This window comes from Chiloscyllium punctatum, chromosome 49 (genome assembly GCF_047496795.1).
Source record: "Chiloscyllium punctatum isolate Juve2018m chromosome 49, sChiPun1.3, whole genome shotgun sequence".
NCBI classification, from domain to species: domain Eukaryota; kingdom Metazoa; phylum Chordata; class Chondrichthyes; order Orectolobiformes; family Hemiscylliidae; genus Chiloscyllium; species Chiloscyllium punctatum.
In genome coordinates, this window is record NC_092787.1 from 58633612 (window position 1) to 58654872 (window position 21261).

The 21261-nt window shown below is 39.8% G+C and overlaps 1 protein-coding gene across 3 annotated transcripts; it reads right to left on the reverse strand.

Annotated features, from left to right (window-relative positions):
- Positions 1–1452: 1452 nt before the first annotated feature.
- Positions 1453–18336, reverse strand: LOC140469217 (P2Y purinoceptor 4-like). 3 transcript variants are annotated; one of them, XM_072565540.1, is made up of 2 exons: positions 18262–18336; positions 1453–7258 (listed from the first exon to the last, which is right to left on the reverse strand). In XM_072565540.1, the coding sequence occupies exon 2, from the start codon at positions 7203–7205 to the stop codon at positions 6201–6203; it is 1005 nt and encodes a 334-aa protein (XP_072421641.1). In that variant the 5' UTR covers positions 7206–7258; positions 18262–18336; the 3' UTR covers positions 1453–6200. The 3 variants fall into 3 exon arrangements, with proteins under 3 accessions (XP_072421641.1, XP_072421642.1, XP_072421643.1); XM_072565541.1 differs by lacking the exon at positions 18262–18336 and adding an exon at positions 17452–17561; XM_072565542.1 differs by lacking the exon at positions 18262–18336 and adding an exon at positions 16113–16222.
- Between the last annotated feature and the right edge of the window lie 2925 nt (positions 18337–21261).

A 21261-nucleotide genomic window follows, 5' to 3' on the forward strand; every position in this document is an offset into this window, starting at 1 on the left:
TGGGCAGAAATATGGTTGGGTGGGGTAGGAATTATCTTTCAGATGAAAGCTTTGTTACCTAATAAGTCATGGTGATCTTGTGTTTGGGGGTGGAGTGGACGGGGTGAGGGGAAGAGCTGAGATTAAATCATGGAAGGATTCCAGTCAGACAAACCAATTGACGTGTTTTTTTATTTTGATCAGCCTCAAGGAAATTTTTGAATGAGTGTCGGTAGGTTTAGTTTCAATAAGTAATAAGCTTGTGCTTGAACGAAACTCTGCCTCAGTCCAATTTGTTAATCCTGGTGCTGAAGAACCATTGTAAAGGGGGAATGGAAATCACTATCATCAGTGCATTGGCACAATTATTTATTGGTAGAGAACAGTAATCATGGAAATGGTGGAAGAAATTATATCTTAAAAGTTATGTATCCAATCTTTATGTATCCAAGTCCTTTATTTATCTCAAATAAATATTTAGAAAATTGCCTGAATTATAACCTATATTGTAAATGTGCATTTTAATTTCATACATTTCAATTCAAAATGGACTGCAAGCACAGTGCCTGAGAGTAGCATCTACTATTTACTCGTATCATTTAAAAGCAGAGGTGGTTGCCAAGATCTTGTGGATTGGTTTGTCTTCATTCCAGGTTTAGTGAGGATGTCGGGAGCATGCTAGGAAGTAGTACCAAGGCAAACCCAGATACACCAAAACAATGGACAGAAGATTCATAACAACGTGAGAATTCAGATCTAAGTTTAAGAAGAGAAACTAATGGTTGTAACTGGTTCTATTTCTATCTTTCAAATCTGTTATGAGAGTTGATAAAATACACCCTGACCATGTACACATCAGATTGTAATCAAACACCTCTGAGTGAATATATAAGGCATCTTAACCAAATTTTAATCTTTTGCAATTTCAATTGACATTTTTAAGTTAATTTGCTAAATAAGATATTTAAAATGTGATTGAATATTATTTGCAAAAGATGGTCGGAAATGAATCATTATATTTATATATATATATAAATATATATCACAAGCACATTCTGTCTGAGTTTTCGATTTAGGCTTGTCACTTCATAGAAAGTCATAGCTTATGTTATTTCTGAAGTTAAGGAACAGAATACAATTGTACACAGCAATGGTCAGTATGTGAGTAATATCATGTTAAAAGTAGTTATCACATATTGTTATTTCTGCCTGTCATACTTCTTCTTATGTACTTTCTCAGAAAGAACAAAATGACTCTATGTCATATAAGTGTAGAGACTGAAGTGTAAAATGCAAACATTTCATGTATTACTTCTCCAGTAATCTTTCAAAAACAACACACACATGAGCTAATTTTGACTTTGAGAAACAGTATAAATGGAACAATATCAGGTCAGCTATAGCAGTTCACTACTATAGAGTGAAGTAAATGGAAATGAAAATTAAGAGAGATGAGTCCAATGGTAGCTGGAAGATATTATTTTATTGAACACATGCATTGACACCAAACGCATGATTTAAACAAGAACATTGCCATCTCTAGTCACATTTAATTACCTAAAGTACTGCAAAAACTTTTTTTCCAGAAACTAGTTTTGTCAGTTATTTTTAAATGAGCATTACATGTATAAAAGCTTTATAAAATTAAATGGAGGAGACAGTAGAGGGTGTAGTTTAAATCCCCCGGGCTGGATGTCTCAAAATCAAGTGAGAAGTGCAAATGTCAACAAGTTTTAAACGAGAACCCAAAGTATTTGTTTTGATGACGCCTGAGTGGAGGTGATTGCAATCAGGAGGGGCTGGGATATCATTGAACACAATTAGATTGATTACATTCCTCCATTTGAAGAGTATTTCTATCTATAACTCATCAGATTTCCTGTATCTTGAGAGATTTTGCTGATCTTTGAGGGGCCCTATTCTCTCCTTAGTTACCCTTTTGTCCTTAATACATTTGTAAAAACCCTTTGGATTCTCCTTAATTCTATTTGCCAAAGCAATCTCATGTCCCCGTTTTGCCCTCCTGATTTCCCTCTTAAGTATACTCCTACTTCCTTTATGCTCTTCCAAGGATTCACTCGATCTATCCTGTCTATACCTGACATATGCTTCCTTCTTTTTCTTAACCAAACCCTCAATTTCTTTAGTCATCCAGCATTCCCTATACCTACCAGCCTTCCCTTTCACCCTGACAGGAATATACTTTCTCTGGATTCTTGTTACCTCATTTCTGAAGGCTTCCCATTTTACAGCCATTTCTTCACCTGCAAACATCTGCCTCCAATCAGCTTTCGAAAGTTCTTGCCTAATACCGTCAAAATTGGCCTTTCTCCAATTTAGAACTTCAACTTTTAGATCTGGTCTATCCCTTTCCATCACTATTTTAAAACGAATAGAATTATGGTCGCTGGCCCCAAAGTGCTTCCCCACTGACACCTCAGTCACCTGCCCTGCCTTATTTCCCAAGAGTAGGTCAAGTTTTGTACCTTCTATAGTAGGTACATCCACATACTGAATCAGAAAATTGTCTTGTACGCTCTTAACAAATTCCTCTCCATCTAAACCTTTAACACTATGGCACTCCTAGTCTATGTTTGGAAAGTTAAAATCCCCTACCATAACTACCCTATTATTCTTACAGGTAGCTGAGATCTCCTTACAAGTTTGTTTCTCAATTTCCCTCTGACTATTAGGGGGTCTATAATACGATCCCAATAAGGGAGAGAATAGAGCCCCTCAAAGATCAGCAAGGTGGCCTTTGTGTGGAGCCGCAGAAAATGGGGGAGATAGTAAATGAATATTTTGCATCAGTATTTACTGTGGAATAGGATGTGGAAGATATAGACTGTAGGGAAATAGATGGTAACATCTTGAAAAATGTCCAGATTACAGAGGAGGAAGTGCTGGATGTTTTGAAATGGTTAAAAGTGGATAAATCCCCAGGACCTGATCAGGTGTACCCGAGAACTCTGTGGGAAGCTAGAGAAGTGATTGCTGGGCCTCTTGCTGAGATATTTGTATCATCGATAGTCACAGGTGAGGTGCCGGAAGACTGGAGGTTGGCAAATGTGGTGCCACTGTTTAAGAAGGGCAGTAAAGACAAGCCAGGAATCTATAGACCGGTGAGCCTGGCATCGGTGGTGAGCCAGAGAACTATAGACCAGTGAGTCTGACATCAGTGGTGGGCATGTTGTTGGAAGGAATCCTGAGGGATAGGATATACATGTATTTGGAAAGGCAAGGACTGATTTGGGATAGTCAACATGGCTTTGTGCGTGGGAAATCATGTCTCACAAACCTGATTGAGCTTTTTGAAGAAGTAACAAAGAGGATTGATGAGGGCAGAGCAGTAGATGTGATCTATATGGACTTCAGTAAGACGTGCGACAAGGTTCCCCATGGGAGACTGGTGAGCAAGGTTAGATCTCATGGAATACAGGGAAAAGTAGCTATTTGGTTGCAGAACTGGCTCAAAGGTAGAAGAGAGAGGGTCATGGTAGAGGGTTGTTTTTCAGACTGGAGGTCTGTGACCAGTGGAGTGCCACAAGGATCGGTGCTGGGTCCTCTACTTTTTGTCATCTACATAAATGATTTGGTTGTGAGCCTAAGAGGTATAGTTAGTAAGTTTGCAGATGACACCAAAATTGGAGGTGTAGTGGAAAGCGAAGAGGGTTACTTCAGATTACAACATGATCTTGACCAGATGGGCCAATGGGCTGAGAAGTGGCAGATGGAGTTTAATTCAGATAAATGCGAGGTGCAGTGTTGCTGAACAAAGAAACCTTGGAGTGCAGGTTCATGGTTCCTTGAAAGTGGAGTCACAGGTAGATAGGATAGTGAAGAAGGCGATTGGTATGCTTTCCTTTATTGGTCAGAGTATTGAGTCGGAGTATCGGAAGGATGTTGTGAAACTTGAAAGGATTCAGAAAAGATTTACAAGGATGTTGCCAGGGTTGGAGGATTTGAGCTACAGAGAGAGGCTGAACAGGCTGGGTCTGTCTTCCCTGGAGCATCGGAGGCTGAGGGGTGACCTAATAGAAGTTTACAAAATTATGATAGGCATGGACAGGGTAGATAGGCAAAGTCTTTTCCCTGGGGTCGGGGAGTCCAGAACTAGAGAGCATAGGTTTAGGGTGAGAGGGGAAAGATATAAAAGAGACCTAAGGGGCAACTTTTTCACTCAGAGGGTGGTACGTGTATGGAATGAGCTGCCAGAGGAAGTGGTGGAGGCTAGTACAATTGCAACATTCAAAAGGCATCTAGATGGTTCAATGAACAGGAAGAGTTTGGAGGGATATGGGCAGGGTGCTGGCAGGTGGGACTACATTGGGTTGGGATATCTGGTCAGCATGGACGTGTTGGACTGAAGGGTCTGTTTCCATGCTGTACATCTCTATGACTCTACGACTATTTGCTAACTGAAGAGAGTCAACCGGGATGCAATCATCAGTGAAGTGCCTTTCATAACCAGTAGGCCAGCAGAGGCAGCATTATTCCCTCCTGTATCAACAGCTTAACCCTGTAAAGTCTTTCCTCCACCTCAGTGACAACCATTGATGTTCCATCCATTTGCTACCCATCACCCACGCAATCTTCTCATAGTCTTTCAGTTTATCATCCAACACCCCTTCTCTCCCCTCCCCCCATCCACCAACAATCTTCCGTGATTTGACAGCCTAACCGAGGCCCCAACATCCATCCTGGAACTTACTGATCATCCTTGTCCCCACCCAGTTCTACCCATCCAATCTCTCGCTTCATCGCCAATAAATTACAAACTCTTGATTAAATGTTTTATCGTGATCTGTCTCTTGATCAAATTTTATAGGATAAATAGACAAGGTCTTTTCCCTGGGCTGGGGGATTCTAGAACTAGAGAGCATAGGTTTAGGGTGAGAGGGGAATGATATAAAAGGGACCTAAGGGGCAACTTTTTCATGCAGAGGCTGTTGCATGTATGGAATGAGCTGCCAGTGGAAGTGGTGGAGGCTGGTACAATTGCAACATTTAAAAGTCATCTAGATGGGTATATGAATCGGAAGGATTTAGAGGGATATGGGCCAAGTGCTGGCACATGGAACTAGATTACGTTAGGATATCTGATTGACATGGACAAGTTGCAATGAAAGGTCTGATTCTGTGCTGTACATCTCCACGACTCTATCACTCCTCGATGCTGCTTCCATTCCTGTGAAGCATGCCAGGCTTGTCAATCAGGCTGCCTTTCAGGACATAATCTTAATGTGGATGGATGAAACACTCTGTAGAATTAAAAGTCAATGGTGTTCGGGTAAACCTACAATTTTGGATTTGTCAACTATGGTTTCTACATGGTTTTGTAACTTTGCTCCTGTAAATATCTGATTTCAGATTATCTTGCAGTTGCATGCTGGTATTCAGTTTAGGGAAGTGTATTTGTGATAAATTGTTTTTTGAGTTTCCTGTGAAGCAACAGAACTCTGAGCTCATTTCAACTTTAACTGTGTTTGCATAGAGAAATGAATCTCAAAGAACCAGTTACACAAAGCATTGTTTCTGCTTTCCAGTATTTGAGACCTCCTGACATTGACACCTTTTCATTGAGCAAAATTCTGACCCAGAACCCAGTGAAACATGCAATCCTTTTATGCACAACCCATTGAAACAGTTTCTGAATCAAACACCTGAAAGTAAAGTTTCTTGTTACTTTGCTGCATCTATTATTACCAATATCTGGCAAAGCTGCTTTTTTTTCTTTCTCTGTATTGTAATAGTGTCACTGAAAATATATTATTTTACATTTAGAACATTTTCAGTAGAAAGTGGAGCCAGGAAATGCTTGCTGGTTGTTGGCATTTCATTTGACAAAATACTTTTAATGTTGACGAAAAAAACTGGGCATTCATACAGCATTGTCTTCCTGATGAAGGGCTTTTGCCCGAAACGTCGATTTCGAAGCTACTTGGATGCTGCCTGAACTGCTGTGGTCTTCCAGCACCACTAATCCAGAATCTGGTTTCCAGCATCTGCAGTCATTGTTTTTACAGCATTGTTCACCTGTCAAGACACTTCAACACAACCATAGCCAATGAAACATCTGTATTGTTGGAGGTAATCATTAAAATGTGACATCTTGCAGTTCTCTAGTTGTAATTGATTCACTAAAATGTGCTCAACTGCGTTCACGTATAAGATACAATGAAGGGTCATTTATATTAAACTCTGTCAAAACATTTAATTGTCTAATCAATGGGTCTTGCTGCTGTAGATGAGTTTTCTGTGTTGAAGCTACTTTGATTCGGTTCTTTACAAAGGCATTTGAATGCACTTAGAGTACTTTTGAAAGCTTCTTGGAATTTTCTGCTGGAAAACCAATAGAGTAGAGGATCCAGGCAACAGTTCACATTGGCAAGCACAATAGACGTGTAATAAATATCTTCGATCTTGTACAGCAACCTGCAATTCTCAGGGTGGAACTGTTTCACTGTAACAGCAACTAAACGTGACACCTGTACTGGCAGACAGCAAACAACGAATGTAACTAGAGACACAGCAATCATCCCCATTGATTTCACTTTCATTGCCTTTCCACTTGCAAGGGTGGTGTCCATTTTGACTATATAAGATCCAAGCAGGATATAGCAAGTGACGGAAATGCCAAATGGAATGATGAACCCAGGAAATAAAATGACCATGCTCCATGTAAAATAGACAGTTGACATTTCAGTTTGGTGTATACGCAAGCATTGGGTAATGTTGTATCCTTCAGACGTCTTGAGGACAAAAAAGAATGGCAATGCACTTATAAAGAGGAAAATCCATATGCCTATGCAAGCTGACTTCACAAATCTTTGGTTCTTAAAAATATTGTGTTTAGTCAAACGTACAACTGTGATATATCTATGCACACTCACCAAAGTGAGAAAGTAGATACTGCCATACATATGTATGAATAACAAGAACACTTTAAACTGACACAGGAACTGTCCAAATGGCCAATGATTCGCCATGGAGAAGGAGCTGATCATTAATGGTGCTGCCGGCAAGATTGTCATATCTGATAAAGCCAGATTAAACTGGATGATCATCCCCGTTTTCCATTTCTTGAAGCGAAACCAAAAGGTATAAATGCTCAAAACACTCAGGACACAACCAATTAGAAAAATCACACTTAGTAAAATAGGGATGAAAATAACTAGCTCTTGAGGTTTACAGTCTAAGTTACTGATTGAAGTATTGTAGGTCATTGCATCAAGGGCAGCAGAACAGGCAGATTAACCAGTGTCCTCTGTTGGTTTACCTAGAGAAATAAGCAAATGTGCATAATTAAACAAAGATACAAGGTGGTAAGGATTTCATAGTTTATAATGTGCATTGAAGATGGAATTAGCATTGTTGGAAGAGCACTGGGACAACTTCTTAGTTGTTGGGAAAATGCTGTAGGTTTTCTTAGCTAAAACAATTGTTCCAAATTTCTGTGTGGATTGAACTGAAATCATCCTATGGTTGGTACAGATGTCCAAATCACAAATGGGTCCAAGGCCAACATAAAGAAAAGGAAAGCTGCGAAAATGAAACATAGACCACACAGGAGTCTCATATTACATCAAGTTTGAATAACACTCAGGTGTGAAATCCAAACAAAGAATATCTTCCAGCTGAATGGGAATCTTAGATTTGGGAATCTGAACTGACTTGTTTCCTTAATGCAGTGGCTTACTGAGTTCAAGATCGGTCATTTCAATTTTAACTGTGCCTGCCAGAAATGCTAATCTCAACAAACCTGCTCCATGAAGAGCTATTTCTAAGTAAAAAAAATCACACAACACCAGGTTATAGTCCAACAGGTTTATCTGGAAGTACAAGCTTTCGGAGGGCTGCTCCTTCATCAGTTAGCTAGTGGGGCATGATAGGTAAAAACAATGACTGCAGATGCTGGAAACCAGAGTCTGGATTAGTGGTGCTGGAAAAGTACAGCAGTTCAGGCAGCATCCGAGGAGCAGTAAAATCGACGTTTTGGGCAAAAGCCCTTCATCAGGAATACAGGAATATTCGGGCTTTTGCCCGAAACGTCGATTTTACTGCTCCTCGGATGCTGCCTGAACTGCTGTGCTTTTCCAGCACCTCTCTAATCTAGTGGGGCATGATCACAGGACACATACTGATACAGATCTTTTACTGTAAAGTCTGTGTCCTGTGATCCTGTCTCACTAGCCACCTGATGAAGGAGCAGCCCTCCAAAAGCTCGTACTTCCAGATAAACCTGTTGGACTATAACCTGGTGTTGTGTGATTTTTAACTTTGTTCACCCCAGTCCAACACCGGCAACAGTGTTATTTCTACTTCAGACATTTGAGACCTCCCCAGAAACAAACCTCTTTTTTGAAAGAAAAATGACTGGCTGTTATAGAATGCTTTTCATTTCCTTGGAGTTAGGAGTACAGCCATTTTTAAAAGGTAGGAAACACAGCAGCCAATTTGCTCACAGATAATCTATTTTTCTGATGCTGATTGAGGATAAATTTTGGACAAGTCTCTAGGGGTGAACCTTCTTTGAAATAGTGACACTCAATTTTTTCTATTCACCTGAGAGCAGAGAGGGATCCTTGTTTTAACCCAAATGATGGCTCAACTACATTTGCTTCCAATTTTTTTTTATATTGCTTCTGATTTATACATTGGCTATTTTCACCAGCCTTGTTCACTTAATTTTATGTAAATCTGGAACTGTCGGAGTCAGAGAACCAAAGGTTACACGATTAACTTAGATCAGTGTGTTGGTGAACTTTCTTAGAGTCATAGAGATGTACAGCACAGAAACAGACCCTTCAGTCCATCTTGTCCATGCTGACCAGATATTCTAAATTAATCTGGTGTCATTTGCCAGCCTTGGCCCAGTCCTCACTTTGTGCATATCCCTCTGAACCTTTCTGATTCATATACCCATCCAGATGCCTTCTAAATGTTGTAATTGTACCAGCCTCCACCACGTCCTCTGGCAACTCAATCCATGCACGTACCACCCTCTGTGTGAAGAAGTTGCCCCTTAGGTCCTATTTAAATCTTTCCCCTCTCACCCTAAACATATACTCTCCAGTTCTGGACTCCCCTACCCCAGGAAAAGAACTTGTCTATTTGCCCCTCATGATTTTATAAACCTCTATAAAGTCACCTCTTAGCCTCCAATGATCCAGGAAGATAGCCCCAGACTATTCAGCGTCTCTCCATAGCTCAAACCTTCCAACCCTGGCAACATCCTTGCAAATCTTTCTGAACCATTTCAGGTTTCACCACATCCTTCCTATAGGAGTATATCCGATTTTGGATGATCCCAATATTCACCACCCGGTAGGCTGGTATCAGCCATTGTCGCTGCCCAATCCCACTCCCATTACAGTCTAATTATACGCCCATAGTTCATTGGCACTGGGTATTACTCAGAGGTCAGTTGCAGTTGGCACAGGTTCATGAGGATATCCTGTATGCTTATGGCCTATTTGAAAGCTATTGTGGACCCATGAGGACAAACAACCAAGTTTTGAATTCTCCAAATGAGCAACCATGTACCATACATAAACGTGTATCATTCAGGGCAGCCAGGTCTGATGTTTTCTAGTAAACAAGAAAAAAGCAAAGAGTTGTGCATGCTAGACATCAGAAACAAAAACAGAAATTTCTGGGCAGCACGGTGGCACAGTGGTTAGCACTGTTACCTCATAGCGCCAGAGACCTGGATTCAATTCCCGCCTCGGGCAACTGTCTGTGTGGAGTTTGCATATTCTCCCCGTGTCTGCATGAATTTCCTCCAGTTTCCTCCCACAGTCCAAAGATGTGCAGGTCAGGTGAATTGGCCATGCTAAATTGCCCGTACTGTTAGGTGAAAGGGTAAATGTAGGGGAATGGTTCTGGGTGGGTTGCTCTTTGGAGGGTCGGTGTGGACTTGTTGGGCTGAAGGGTCTGTTTCCACACTGTAAGTAATCTAATCATAAAGGTCTGGTAACGTCTGCAGAGCGAAAGCAGAGTTAACACTTTGGGTCCAGTGATGCTTATTCAGAATTGCGCCTGTGTAATTGGTCATGTTTCTGTTTCCTCTTTCTGAGCCAGTTTACCTGTTACCTCCCAGTTTATACAAATCCTTTCCATCTTTGTCCCCATAGTGCAGTACTGTACACAGCAGAGTCAGAACATTTCCTTTAATAATTTCTTTCTTAGGCAATTCCCGCCTTAGGCGACTCTCTGTGTGGAGTTTGCACGTTCTCCCCGTGTCTGCGTGGGTTTCCTCCGGGTGCTCCGGTTTCTTCCCACAGTCCAAAGATGTGCAGGTCAGGTGAATTGCCCATGCTAAATTGCCTGTAGTGTTAGGTAAGGGGTAGATGTAGGGGTATGGGTGGGTTGCGCTTCGGCGGGGCGGTGTGGACTTGTTGGGCCGAAGGGCCTGTTTCCACACTGTAAGTAATCTAATCTAACCCATGATCAAATTGAGGACAATAGATTCTATCACACAGAACACATCATGATACACCATTTTCCCAGTTGGAATCCATCCCTCGATCAGAGTGTGCTATTAAGGGGCACTTAATTCCTTCAACTCAGGACTCTGGGACTTTTGCTAGGGGCTGCCTTCTGTTTTGTAATGGTTTACCAGTGGTTATGGTGTTTAGAGGATCTGGAACCATGCAAAAATCAAAATTCCAAGTCTAGACCATTTCAAATCTGTACTTTACTATTTTAGAAGCTCCCTTTGACATTTATACCCTGACCCACACATAAACACCTTGTGCCTCTTTCCACCAATTGTTCCATAACAATTTTGTTTGCTCCTTAGTTGCCACAATATACCTGTGTGATTTGTATCCCAATTCATGGATTTTTCACCTTAAATTTAGTTTGTCTTCTATCAGCACTACCTCTGACACTCCAGGGAAAACAGCCCAGCCTATTCAGCCACTCCCTATAGCTCAAACCCTCGAACCCTGGCAATATCCTTGTAAATCTTCTCTGAACTCTTTCAAGTTTCACAACATCCTTCCTCTAGGAGGGAGACCCGAATTGCACACAATAATCCAAAAGTGGCCTAACCGATGTCCTCTACAGCTGCAACATGACCTCCCAACTCCTAAACTCAATGCTCTGACCAATCAGGGAATACATACCAAACATCCTCTTCACCATCCTATCCACCTGTGACTCCATTTTGAAGAAACTATGAACCTGCACTCCAAGGTCTCGTTGTTCAGCAACACTCCCCAGGAACTTACCATTAAATGTAGAAGTCCTGCCCTGATTTGCCTTTCCAAAATGCAACACCTCATATTTATTTAAATCAAACTCCATCGGCCAATCCTTGTCCCGTTGGCCCGTCTGATCAAGATCCCATTGCACTCTGAAGTAATTTTCTTCACTGTTGACTAGAACCTCCAATTTTGGTGTCATTTGCAAACTTACTGACCATACCTCCCATGTTCACATCCAAATCATTCATATAAATGAAACAACTTCGAAACCTAATGCTGATATTCTGCCTTGACAAATCAAGTGGCTAGTTTCTGAAATGATTCCATGTATAATTGCCTCTGTCCATGTGGGAAAGTGGCAGTGCCTAAACAGTTTGTTAACTGGACCATGGCCTGCATGGACTCATTAATCAAGCACAAACAATACGATTCCTTTCCAGTGTCTTGTTGCATGGTCCTGCATTGTGGTATCAGATATATAAATTTAACAATGCCAATAATTTGTACCAGATAAAAACCAAGAGATCTGCAGATGCTTTAAAGCAGAAACAAAAACAGAAATTACTGGAAAAGCTCAGCATATCTGGCAGCACCTGTAGAGAGAAATCAAAGTTAACATTTCAGGTCAAATGGCCCTTCCTCAGAACTGCTCTACTTCTGAGGAAGGGTCACTCGACCCGAAACGTTAACTTTGATTTCTCTCCACAGATGCTGCCATACTTGTTGAGCTTTTCCAGCAATTTCTGTTTTTGTTTCCAACAAATTGTACATTCAATGTAAGTAAAAGACAGGAAAGATATAAAATATCTGCAGATCTAAATCAATGCTTAAAGTCAAGTTCGATCTCAGTGGTAAATGCAATAAATTGCAAGTAAATTTTCAGTCCATGGGGGAGCATAGCGGTAGTTATAATGGAGAGTAAAGAGACAATACTGCAATGTGTGTTGTTGAGTGTCAGAAAGGGGCAAGTCATTAAAGGTGATTATAAACGTATAAACCAAATAATTAAAATGTCAGGATGTGTTTATAAGGTAACAGTTCTGAATGGGTTAAAGTTCACATTACATTGGCTCCTCCCTTCCTACTGTTGTCATGCATTGTCTGTGAATGGAAGTAAGGAGTTCTTCTCCTCTTTTTGAAGGGAGCAGATGTGTCTGTACCAGCCACCTAAGGTCCTCAGAATGATACTTGACCAAATACAGTTGTATTTATTGCTGTTATGCAATAAACCTTCTTGTTAAGAACAGTCCCTCTCTAGGGTGGTGTATTCTCTATGATTAATCACAAGATAAACGAAAGCAGAAGTAGAATTGGTGGGAGTGACTAACTTAAACCAGCTTTTCCCAGTGCCACATATTGGAGAGGTAGCAGAAAAGTAGCAGCAGTGATCATCTGGAAAACTGCCACAGAAAGCTCCACAGGAGGGAATGATGTGACACCACTGACTTAATTTTATTTATCAGCAACCTGGTGCAGGAGCAACTTGGTTCCTGTTATTTTTGGAGAAATACTGGTGAACTTGTAAATAGTGTTTGTAAATCTTTGAGAAGTGAAGTTGTGTAGTGGGCAACAGGTTATAGACACAGAACATCGAAATTAGGAACAAGAGTAGGCAGTTGGCCTTTCGATAGCTGATTATTTGACTGAGTAGTCTGTTCCAGCTTTCTCTCCCTCCCCTTTAATGCCTTTAGCCTTAGGAACTATATCTAACTGCTGTTTGAAAATATACAATGTTTGGGCATCAACTACATTCTGTGGCAGAGACTCCCAAAGGCTGGATGAAGAAATTTCTCCTCATCTCAGTCCTGAATGGCCTACCCTGTATCTTTAAACTGTGACCTTTGGTTCTTGGCCCCATCCCCTGGTCATTGTGAATATCCTTCCTGTGATTAGCCTGTTTAGTCCTGTTAAAATTTTACATCTTCCTATGAGAATCTCCTCCTGTTCTTCTAAACTACAATGAGTATACTCCTAATTCACCCAGTCTCTCTTCATACTTCATCCTGCCATCCCAGAATCAGTCTGTTAAACCTGCATTTCATTCCCTCCATGGTCAGAACATCCTTCCACAGATAAGGAGGCCAAAACTGCACACAGTACTCCAGATGTGATCTCACCAAGGCTCTGCGCAATTGCAGCAAGGTATCCCTGCTCCTGGACTCGAACCCTTTCACGATGAAGGCCAACATACCAGTTGTTTGCTTCACCACCTGCTGCACCTACATGGTTACTTTCAGTGATTGCTGTACGAGGATACCCAGGTTTTATTATACCTCACCATTTCCCAATCCTTCACCGTTCTGATAATAACCCACCTTCCCGTTTTTTGTAACTAAAATGGATAACTTCACATTCATTCACATTATATTTCATTTTCCATGCACGAGCTCACTCACTCAACTTGATAAAAACACACTGAAGCATCGTTGCATTCTCCTTACAGTTCATTCTCCCACCCAGAGTTTGCACTCAGTTGACTGCAAACTTGAAGGGGTATTGCATTTAATTGCCTCTTCTCAATGATTAAAAATATTGTGAAGCGCTGGAGTCCAAGCACTGATGCCTGCAGTATCCCACGGGACAGATTCTGCCAATCAGAAAACAAGAAGGGTCACTTGGCCCAAAACATTAACTCAGATTTCTCTCTACAGATCCTGCCAGACCTCCTGAACTTTCCCAGCAATTTCTGTTTTTGACTCAGAAAAAGAACGTCGACTCTCCTGCTCCTCAGATGCTGCCTGATCTGCTGTGCTTTTCCATGCTTTTTGACTACGTTTAACCAACACAACAGTTTGAAAAGCTCAATTGTGCTGATATTTTAAATCAACTGAGAGGCATGTGCACATTATTTAGCAATATTCAGTGAATTTTACAGGGCAATAGCCAATTTGAAAATGAGAAAGTACTTAATTGGCAGAAAGACACTCCAACTAAATGAATGACTGAACAGTTTTAAAGCTAATGCAGTCATAAAATTATTCAACTATTCCAATCCAGTTTGGAATTCACTCAGGTTTGATAGTTTCAGTTGAAAAGTTAACAAAGAAGAATAACATTCATGAAGAACTTCACTGTTTTGAAATGACATTCAGATCAAAAATGAAATGTGACACTGGCTTTTACATAACCAGTTTTGCAAGAGTAAGTCACAGAGAAACTAATCATGAACAAAAATAATTGGCTCTGTGTTATTTTCCTAGCATTAGTAAGTAATGTTAAAGTGTTTCAGATGAGGTATTTAATGTCTGTACGTTAAAGAATGGATAAAATACAAGCTAAGATTTCCATTACACTTGGCTGTAATCCAGTGTGAGAATCATTGGTTAAGAATCGCATTCTGTTTCTATTCATTTCCTCTTTTTTTTAACCAAAGATAATAATATACTTCTCATCCAAATACATTAAAATTGCAAAACAGATTGGACCATTTAGCTCAACCCATCATGTTGGTGATAAGCTTCTGACAGTAGTCCTTATCCCAAAATCCTAAACCACTAGTCTATTTTTAAAGGTTGATATTATGGTCTATACTTCAACAATTAATGCAGTCTCAAAATCCTGTGCATAAAGAAAACAGTTTTGCCCCTTCTCTAACAAAATCTCTAATTTTTAAAAATCTATTGCTCCCTGCTTTTCTCTGAGTCACAAGGTAATGGGCTCAAGTCCCTTGCAGGGCTTGAGTTAAAATATCCACGCTGACACTCAAGTATAGCATTGAGAGAGCACTGCAGTGTCAGAACAGCCAGCTTTCTGATGAGGTGTTAAACTTATTTTCCTGCTTGGTGTTATCTTAAAGAGGAACAGGGAAGTGATCCCCTGTGTCCTGGTCAATATTTGACTCTCAAGAAGCTTCACAAAAACAGATTATTGAGTTATTGCCCTTTGTGAGAGTTTCCTGAATGTAAATTGACTGCTGCATTTCCAGTATTACCACAGTCATCGCTCTTCAAAAGTTCATTCTTATGAGCTGTAGACACTTTGAGACCTTTGAGACAGAGTTAACAGCCCTAGTCTGGTGAACCACTGAACTCAAAACATTACCTCTGTTTTATCTCTCCATAGATTCTGCCAGATCTGTTGAGGTTATCCAGTGCAATTTTTGCTTTTGATTGTTTCAGTATTTCAACTGTAGCACAAGGAAGCTTTTCTTAACAATCGTCTGCCGTTCCCATAAGAGACGATGAATTGCCTTTCGCAGTAATGTCAGTGTAAAAATTCTTGTCCAGTTTATTATATTTCAATAGAATGTTTTTTTAAAAATTACACAAACTGACATAGTGAAAGAGAAAAAGAAGCATATTGAATCTGAAAACATTGGAGCTATCCACAAAGCCTGTATTCACGATATTTACAGACACACAAGGAAGCATTAAATGCGCATCTCAATATATCTTTATGCTGTAATTGTATTTTGTCCCAATTTACTAAATTGATGTTAGGTAAATGGAAGGACTCAATTGCATTGTTCTCGTCTAAACTATAATTAATCCCTTTAGAAGTATAACCATTCTAATTTCACCTTACAACTTATTCATGCCAGGCAGAACAATACCGGCAGAATGATGAGCTACTATACACGTAACATTTCATCTATTTTGTAGTTCACCATGATATTAAATGTCTACATTCAACATCTATCTAATACAAATCACCACCTGGTAACAGTTGGGTTGATTGCTTTTAAAGCAAAAACAGCAGTATCAAAATACCTTGCTTGGTTTGAATCTTCACAAGTGACCGAGCAGTCATTTACGACCTGTAACCAAATGTAAGTGTAAACTGTGGTATTGCCTGCTGGTCTTACATATAAAAGTGGTGTGTGTGTGTGAGGCCTTGAAATAGCACAAGTGATGAAACTTTGACTCAGTTATAGTCAGTTAAAAGAGTGGGTCCAAAAATATAAAGCTCATTTGTACATACCTGCACAAAGTGTGTGCTGAAGTTCACTTCTACTTCCATCATCATCAAATTTGGTTCTATTTATAGTTTAAATGTAGTTTAAGATCTATACAAGTGAGACCTCCCAAGTGTTCTATTACATTCATATTTCCTATCATGTTTCTCCATGAACATTTTCAGGAAGCAGCTTTGAGGTTGTCTTCAGAGAGAGTCTCCACGCGGTGTTGATACCACGGAAAGGGTGTTAATCCAACACAGTTAGCAGAAACATATTTACTGGTGTTACAAGCAACTGAATTGTCAACAGGATCCTTCTTCAAATATACAGATGGGGGTCTGTTGCTCAGCCTGTCCCACAGCCTACGATTTTAACTCTGGTCTGAGCAAGGAAGTCACTGCAGTTTGGCTATCGGGTGAAGACCATTCAGAAGCAGAACAAAAGCAAAATAATGTCATTCAACTAACGTCTTTTATAAATCAGTCCTTTCCTTGGTGCGGCCAAGAGATGCAAGGCTGTCAAATAGCCCACATAGCATTCTTCAAAACAGCTCCAAGTTACTTCATTTGAACTTTGAAAGTAAAGGGTCAGATTTGGTATCAGTCAAACCTATTTACTGACTCAGACTTAAAGGTAGGGCACAGTATGGTCACAGGAGAATAGGGTTGGTTATGAATCTGAAGGTATCAAGTAGTTTAAAGACCATTGAGATACAACTAACTAGTGCCATCAAACTATTGTTAAAACAAAGTATATAAGCTGGAGTAGGATTTCTATGTGTTTGCAATGTTGTAATGAACTGGGAACGTGTTTCTCCATTCATTATTTTTAGTAAAAGCTCTAAGTCCTCTAAAACAACAGATTGATGTATTTTCCAGAAATCACAAACACTGCACACTATTCCTTTAAGATGTATGATATCTCAGTCATTTAACACAACTGAGCAAAACCTCTCCTGGATTCTTTCTTTTATTCTTATCAACAACGTTACAGCATTATTGTGGATACTGAAACTTGACTAAATTAGAAAGGATAGGAATTGCTAAAATTAGAACCCTACACAATCTTTCACAAACATTGATACCTGCCACAGAAAATCTTAACTTCCAAGTTGCAGACTGCCACAGTGGAGAATCATTATCTTTCCTGTGATTGTATGATGAAGTTATAACCTGGAATTTAAAACAACAGTGTCCCTGCAGCACAACAGAAATAAAAGTGTTCTTGCAGCGCAGTTATTTTTGCAGTGAACTGTTATTCTGGTAGGTCAGCAAGACTATAATAAAGAACCTCAGGAAGTGCAGTTACTGATTATTCATTCAACGGTGCAAGCAAGCACAAAATAAAACAGTTAACTGGTACCATTTGATTTGAATTGTTCCTCATATCAGTACGACAGCGAAGAAACTACTTCCTTCTTCAGAAAAAAAGTGAACATGTCTGCCAGTCAGAAGCCCCTCTGAATATTTTCTCCGATTGCCTCTGGAAGTTAGAAAGGTTCTGTGATCATCTCATGTGAACAAGCCAGGCAGAACTGAAAACAAAGCTCACAGGGTGTAACTGGGTTTTTCCTAGTTCTGTTCTTAACACTCTCGCAGGACTGCAGAGGAACACAGAGATTAATCTCTTTGGAGATAGAGCACAAGCTTTGTTGTACTTTCAAGAGCAGCAGCTGTATCAATTCTGTCCCTTAAAAGACACCCCAAGGTATTTTTCTGGAGTGTGCTCAGCATCCTTGCACCCTAGTCTGCGAATTATTGAGTTTTTACTGGTTCACCGTATTTAGATTCTGTAATACTGCCTTTCTTATTATTTAATGCTTTCAATCGCAAAATACAAATCATTAAATGTTTAACATGCAGATCTAATCAATGAAATATTTAATATTTCAGTGGGTCCAGCAGAATATCCAATAGATGAGGGCTAATATTATTTAAAGTTTTAAAACAACGCACCAACAGAATAACTGTGCTACCATTGTGATAGATACAATCCTAGAATGCAATAAATATGAGCTTTTGATATTACAATTTGCCATTTCTGTATTACTTAAACCATTGTTAAATATTTACCTGGATAAAATTCCTATAAAGATTCAACTTGCTTCTTCATCTTTCTAAACAAGCACAACGTTTAATTTAATCTGACATGGTACACTTTTGCAACACTTACCTTTAATGCAGAAATCCAAAACGTATCTGCGTTCAATTTATACGACTGTGGAGATGATTTGATTGAAGCTAGAATATGTAACTAATGTAAAAAGGGAAGTGTCATTCATGTGATTAAGTACGAGATGTATATGAAAGGAAATGAAATGATATATGCAGATTTAACAGTAGCTGCAAAGCAATGTTGTTCATTGAGTATAAATCACGTGTTTGATGTTATATGAATAGACGTTTTTCCCCTCTTAGTGTCACATTGTGGTTTCAAATTTGGCTGTGGTGATTGTTATGACTTATGTGAGGAGGAGGAATTAGCTCCCCCCTTTTTAATGTGGAATTATAATCACATGCCAATTAAAGATGAAATTAACTAGATCTAAATAAATGGGCTAAACTAAACTAAATAGATGAAATAAGTACAAGATTTTCTTGAGTGAAAGAAAGAATTTCTTACCTATTAACCCCCAAGATTAACATAATAAAACACAGCATCAAGCATACACAGACACAAACACAGGTAATAGGTTTAAACGAGAACGTGGTGTGGGCTGGTAACAGATAAGTCTATTCAGTTTAAAAGACCTCAGAGTTGCTCACGTCTTAAATTTTAAACTTGAGGCCAGTGCATAGCATCCATAGCATTAATAGAATATATTGATAATTTTATGTTCTCGATAAATGGTTGTTATCACACGTTGCATTGTCACCAGATGCTTTATTTCAAAATGATGGAAGTAACAGGCAGAAAGAGAAAGGGGGAGAGAGGGGTCTGAATCTTACCAGATTTTTCAGAAGCGCCAATTCTATTGTGTTTCATGGATGGTTTTTCTCCATGAGGTCTAGTGAGCAATTCTAGCATGATCATCCCAAACTCACCTCATTAACTCCCTACAGTTCCCCTATAGCGACCTCCTTGTCCAGTGCTAGCCCAGTTCTCCCACCCACCGTAGAAGCACTTGCCACTGCTGGTGTATTCCAGCTTTTACCAGTATTCACTGCCCTGCTGCCATCTTGGAGCCCCAGCCATCTATCTGGTAAGTGTTGACAATTCAATGTTGTCCTTCACCACCAATGTAGTACCACAGAATCTACAAGCCAACTCACCTCATGCACATAGGTGACTCTTCCTTACATATACAACTATCCAATCATGCACCTATGACTGTGTAAGTGCTGGCCCACATACCTCACTGGTCCTTAGCTGCATCTCACTTTACAAGCCTCTGGATGTCACTGCTATGCTTTCCTGAATGCCCCCCAAAGCTCAGCATCTTCTCCATGATGAATGTGGGCCTGTCACATGCAGGAAAGCCTCCAAAATGTTGCAAAGATTAGCCTTGATTTACACCAACTAAAATTGAACAGATATGAAACAAACAGAAGCTACATTTTCCTCTCAGAACTTAAAATCTTGCATGTCATGTATGAACAATTTTACAGTCAATGATTAATCACTGCACATTCATCTATAGGAAGTGGAGGTCAAGAAAAATCTGTCTGGGTTATTGTGCCTGATACAAATGAGCTTTATGATAAAGCAGGTGACATTTGTCCTGTCCAGTATTCTCCTCTTCAGGAGACCGCTGCCACTCTCCCAGGTCTTCTGTATTCATCACAGTTTCTTGTTCTTTGCTATAGTTGTCCAGGGAGCAGCATGCTGGGATTATGCAGCACACTCTGTCCAAGGTATAGTGCAAATGCCTATCTGAACAGTTCAAGTATTGGAAACAGATCTTCAGGAGGCCAATCAGCTGCCCCACGATGCCTGTGGTTGAAGAATTTTATCTACACTTCAACTCTGTCTGAGGGTTGCACGATGGAGTCATCAGTTGTGGATGCAAAAGGCAGCCTTTGTACATCTCTATGACTCTATGACTCTATGCTGTTCAAAGGCACTTGGCGTACCATAGCTCAGTATATATTCTAAAGTCTAGCTCCATTGTCTTTCCAAGCTAGCTAACTGGCAGGTGAGTCGTACATTTCCCTAGATGTAGAATTACAATCAAGTGTGACTGAAACAGGAGATGTGAATTTCTTGATGCCAACTCAGTTGCCTGCTTTCAGCATCTTTAGATAAAATAGTTATCTCCATACAGATGTGTATAGCAGTCTGAAATCAGGTGACTACTGCAGTTTCCTTAGAGTCTATGTTTCTTTTTTTTAAAAAGTATTTTATCCCTGAAAGATCTCTGTATATCAGGTGATGATTTTATAATCCATATGGTTCATATTTTTTACTAGTATAGCATCCCCCCACCACCACCCCCCCCCCCCCCCCACTATGAAAAATGAACACAAACAAAATTTCGATTTTTTGTTTACAGTGAATGTTCTATTACTCGGTCAACATGAAATAACAGCTGTGTAGTCCCATCTTTTTACTTTTCTTTTGGTATTGTGGACAAAAATGGGATTTGACTTTCAATTTGGATCAGTTGTGTATCACAGGATCATTAACATGGCAAGACTCTGATTAGCTCCTGGGCAGATTATGAACTTGTGTGTGAACATTACAGAGGCAGAAGGTCTCAGACTGCAAGACATAGCATCTTTCTTTTCCTCTCTGTGTAGTAAAGGAACCAAGAATTTAAAGATAGTCATCATTCCTTATAAGCTGTTGTCACAAACTGTTGTCAACAATTAATGTATTGACTGCCCTGTGTTTTCAGCAAAGAACTGAAAGAATCTGGATACAAAGATAGGAGAGCAGAAGGACTTGGAAGAAGCAAAAGGACCATCTCGTTGACTCCTGTGGACTGGTGCTATTGAGCCTGAGCTTCAACAGCATTTTTGCCTTCACTATAACATCTACATTGGTGTATCTTTCTGTATCTGTCTGTGTGTGTAGGGCCTTATGATGGGGACTAAGATGAGTTATAAATTGATAATTCATGTTTTGTTTTCCTGTGGTTAGGACTTATTTCTTTGTAATGAATGGTAGTTCTAGCTGGTATAAGTGTAGAAACCTGGTTAGTTAGTTTTCTGTTGATCTGAGTCCACCAGA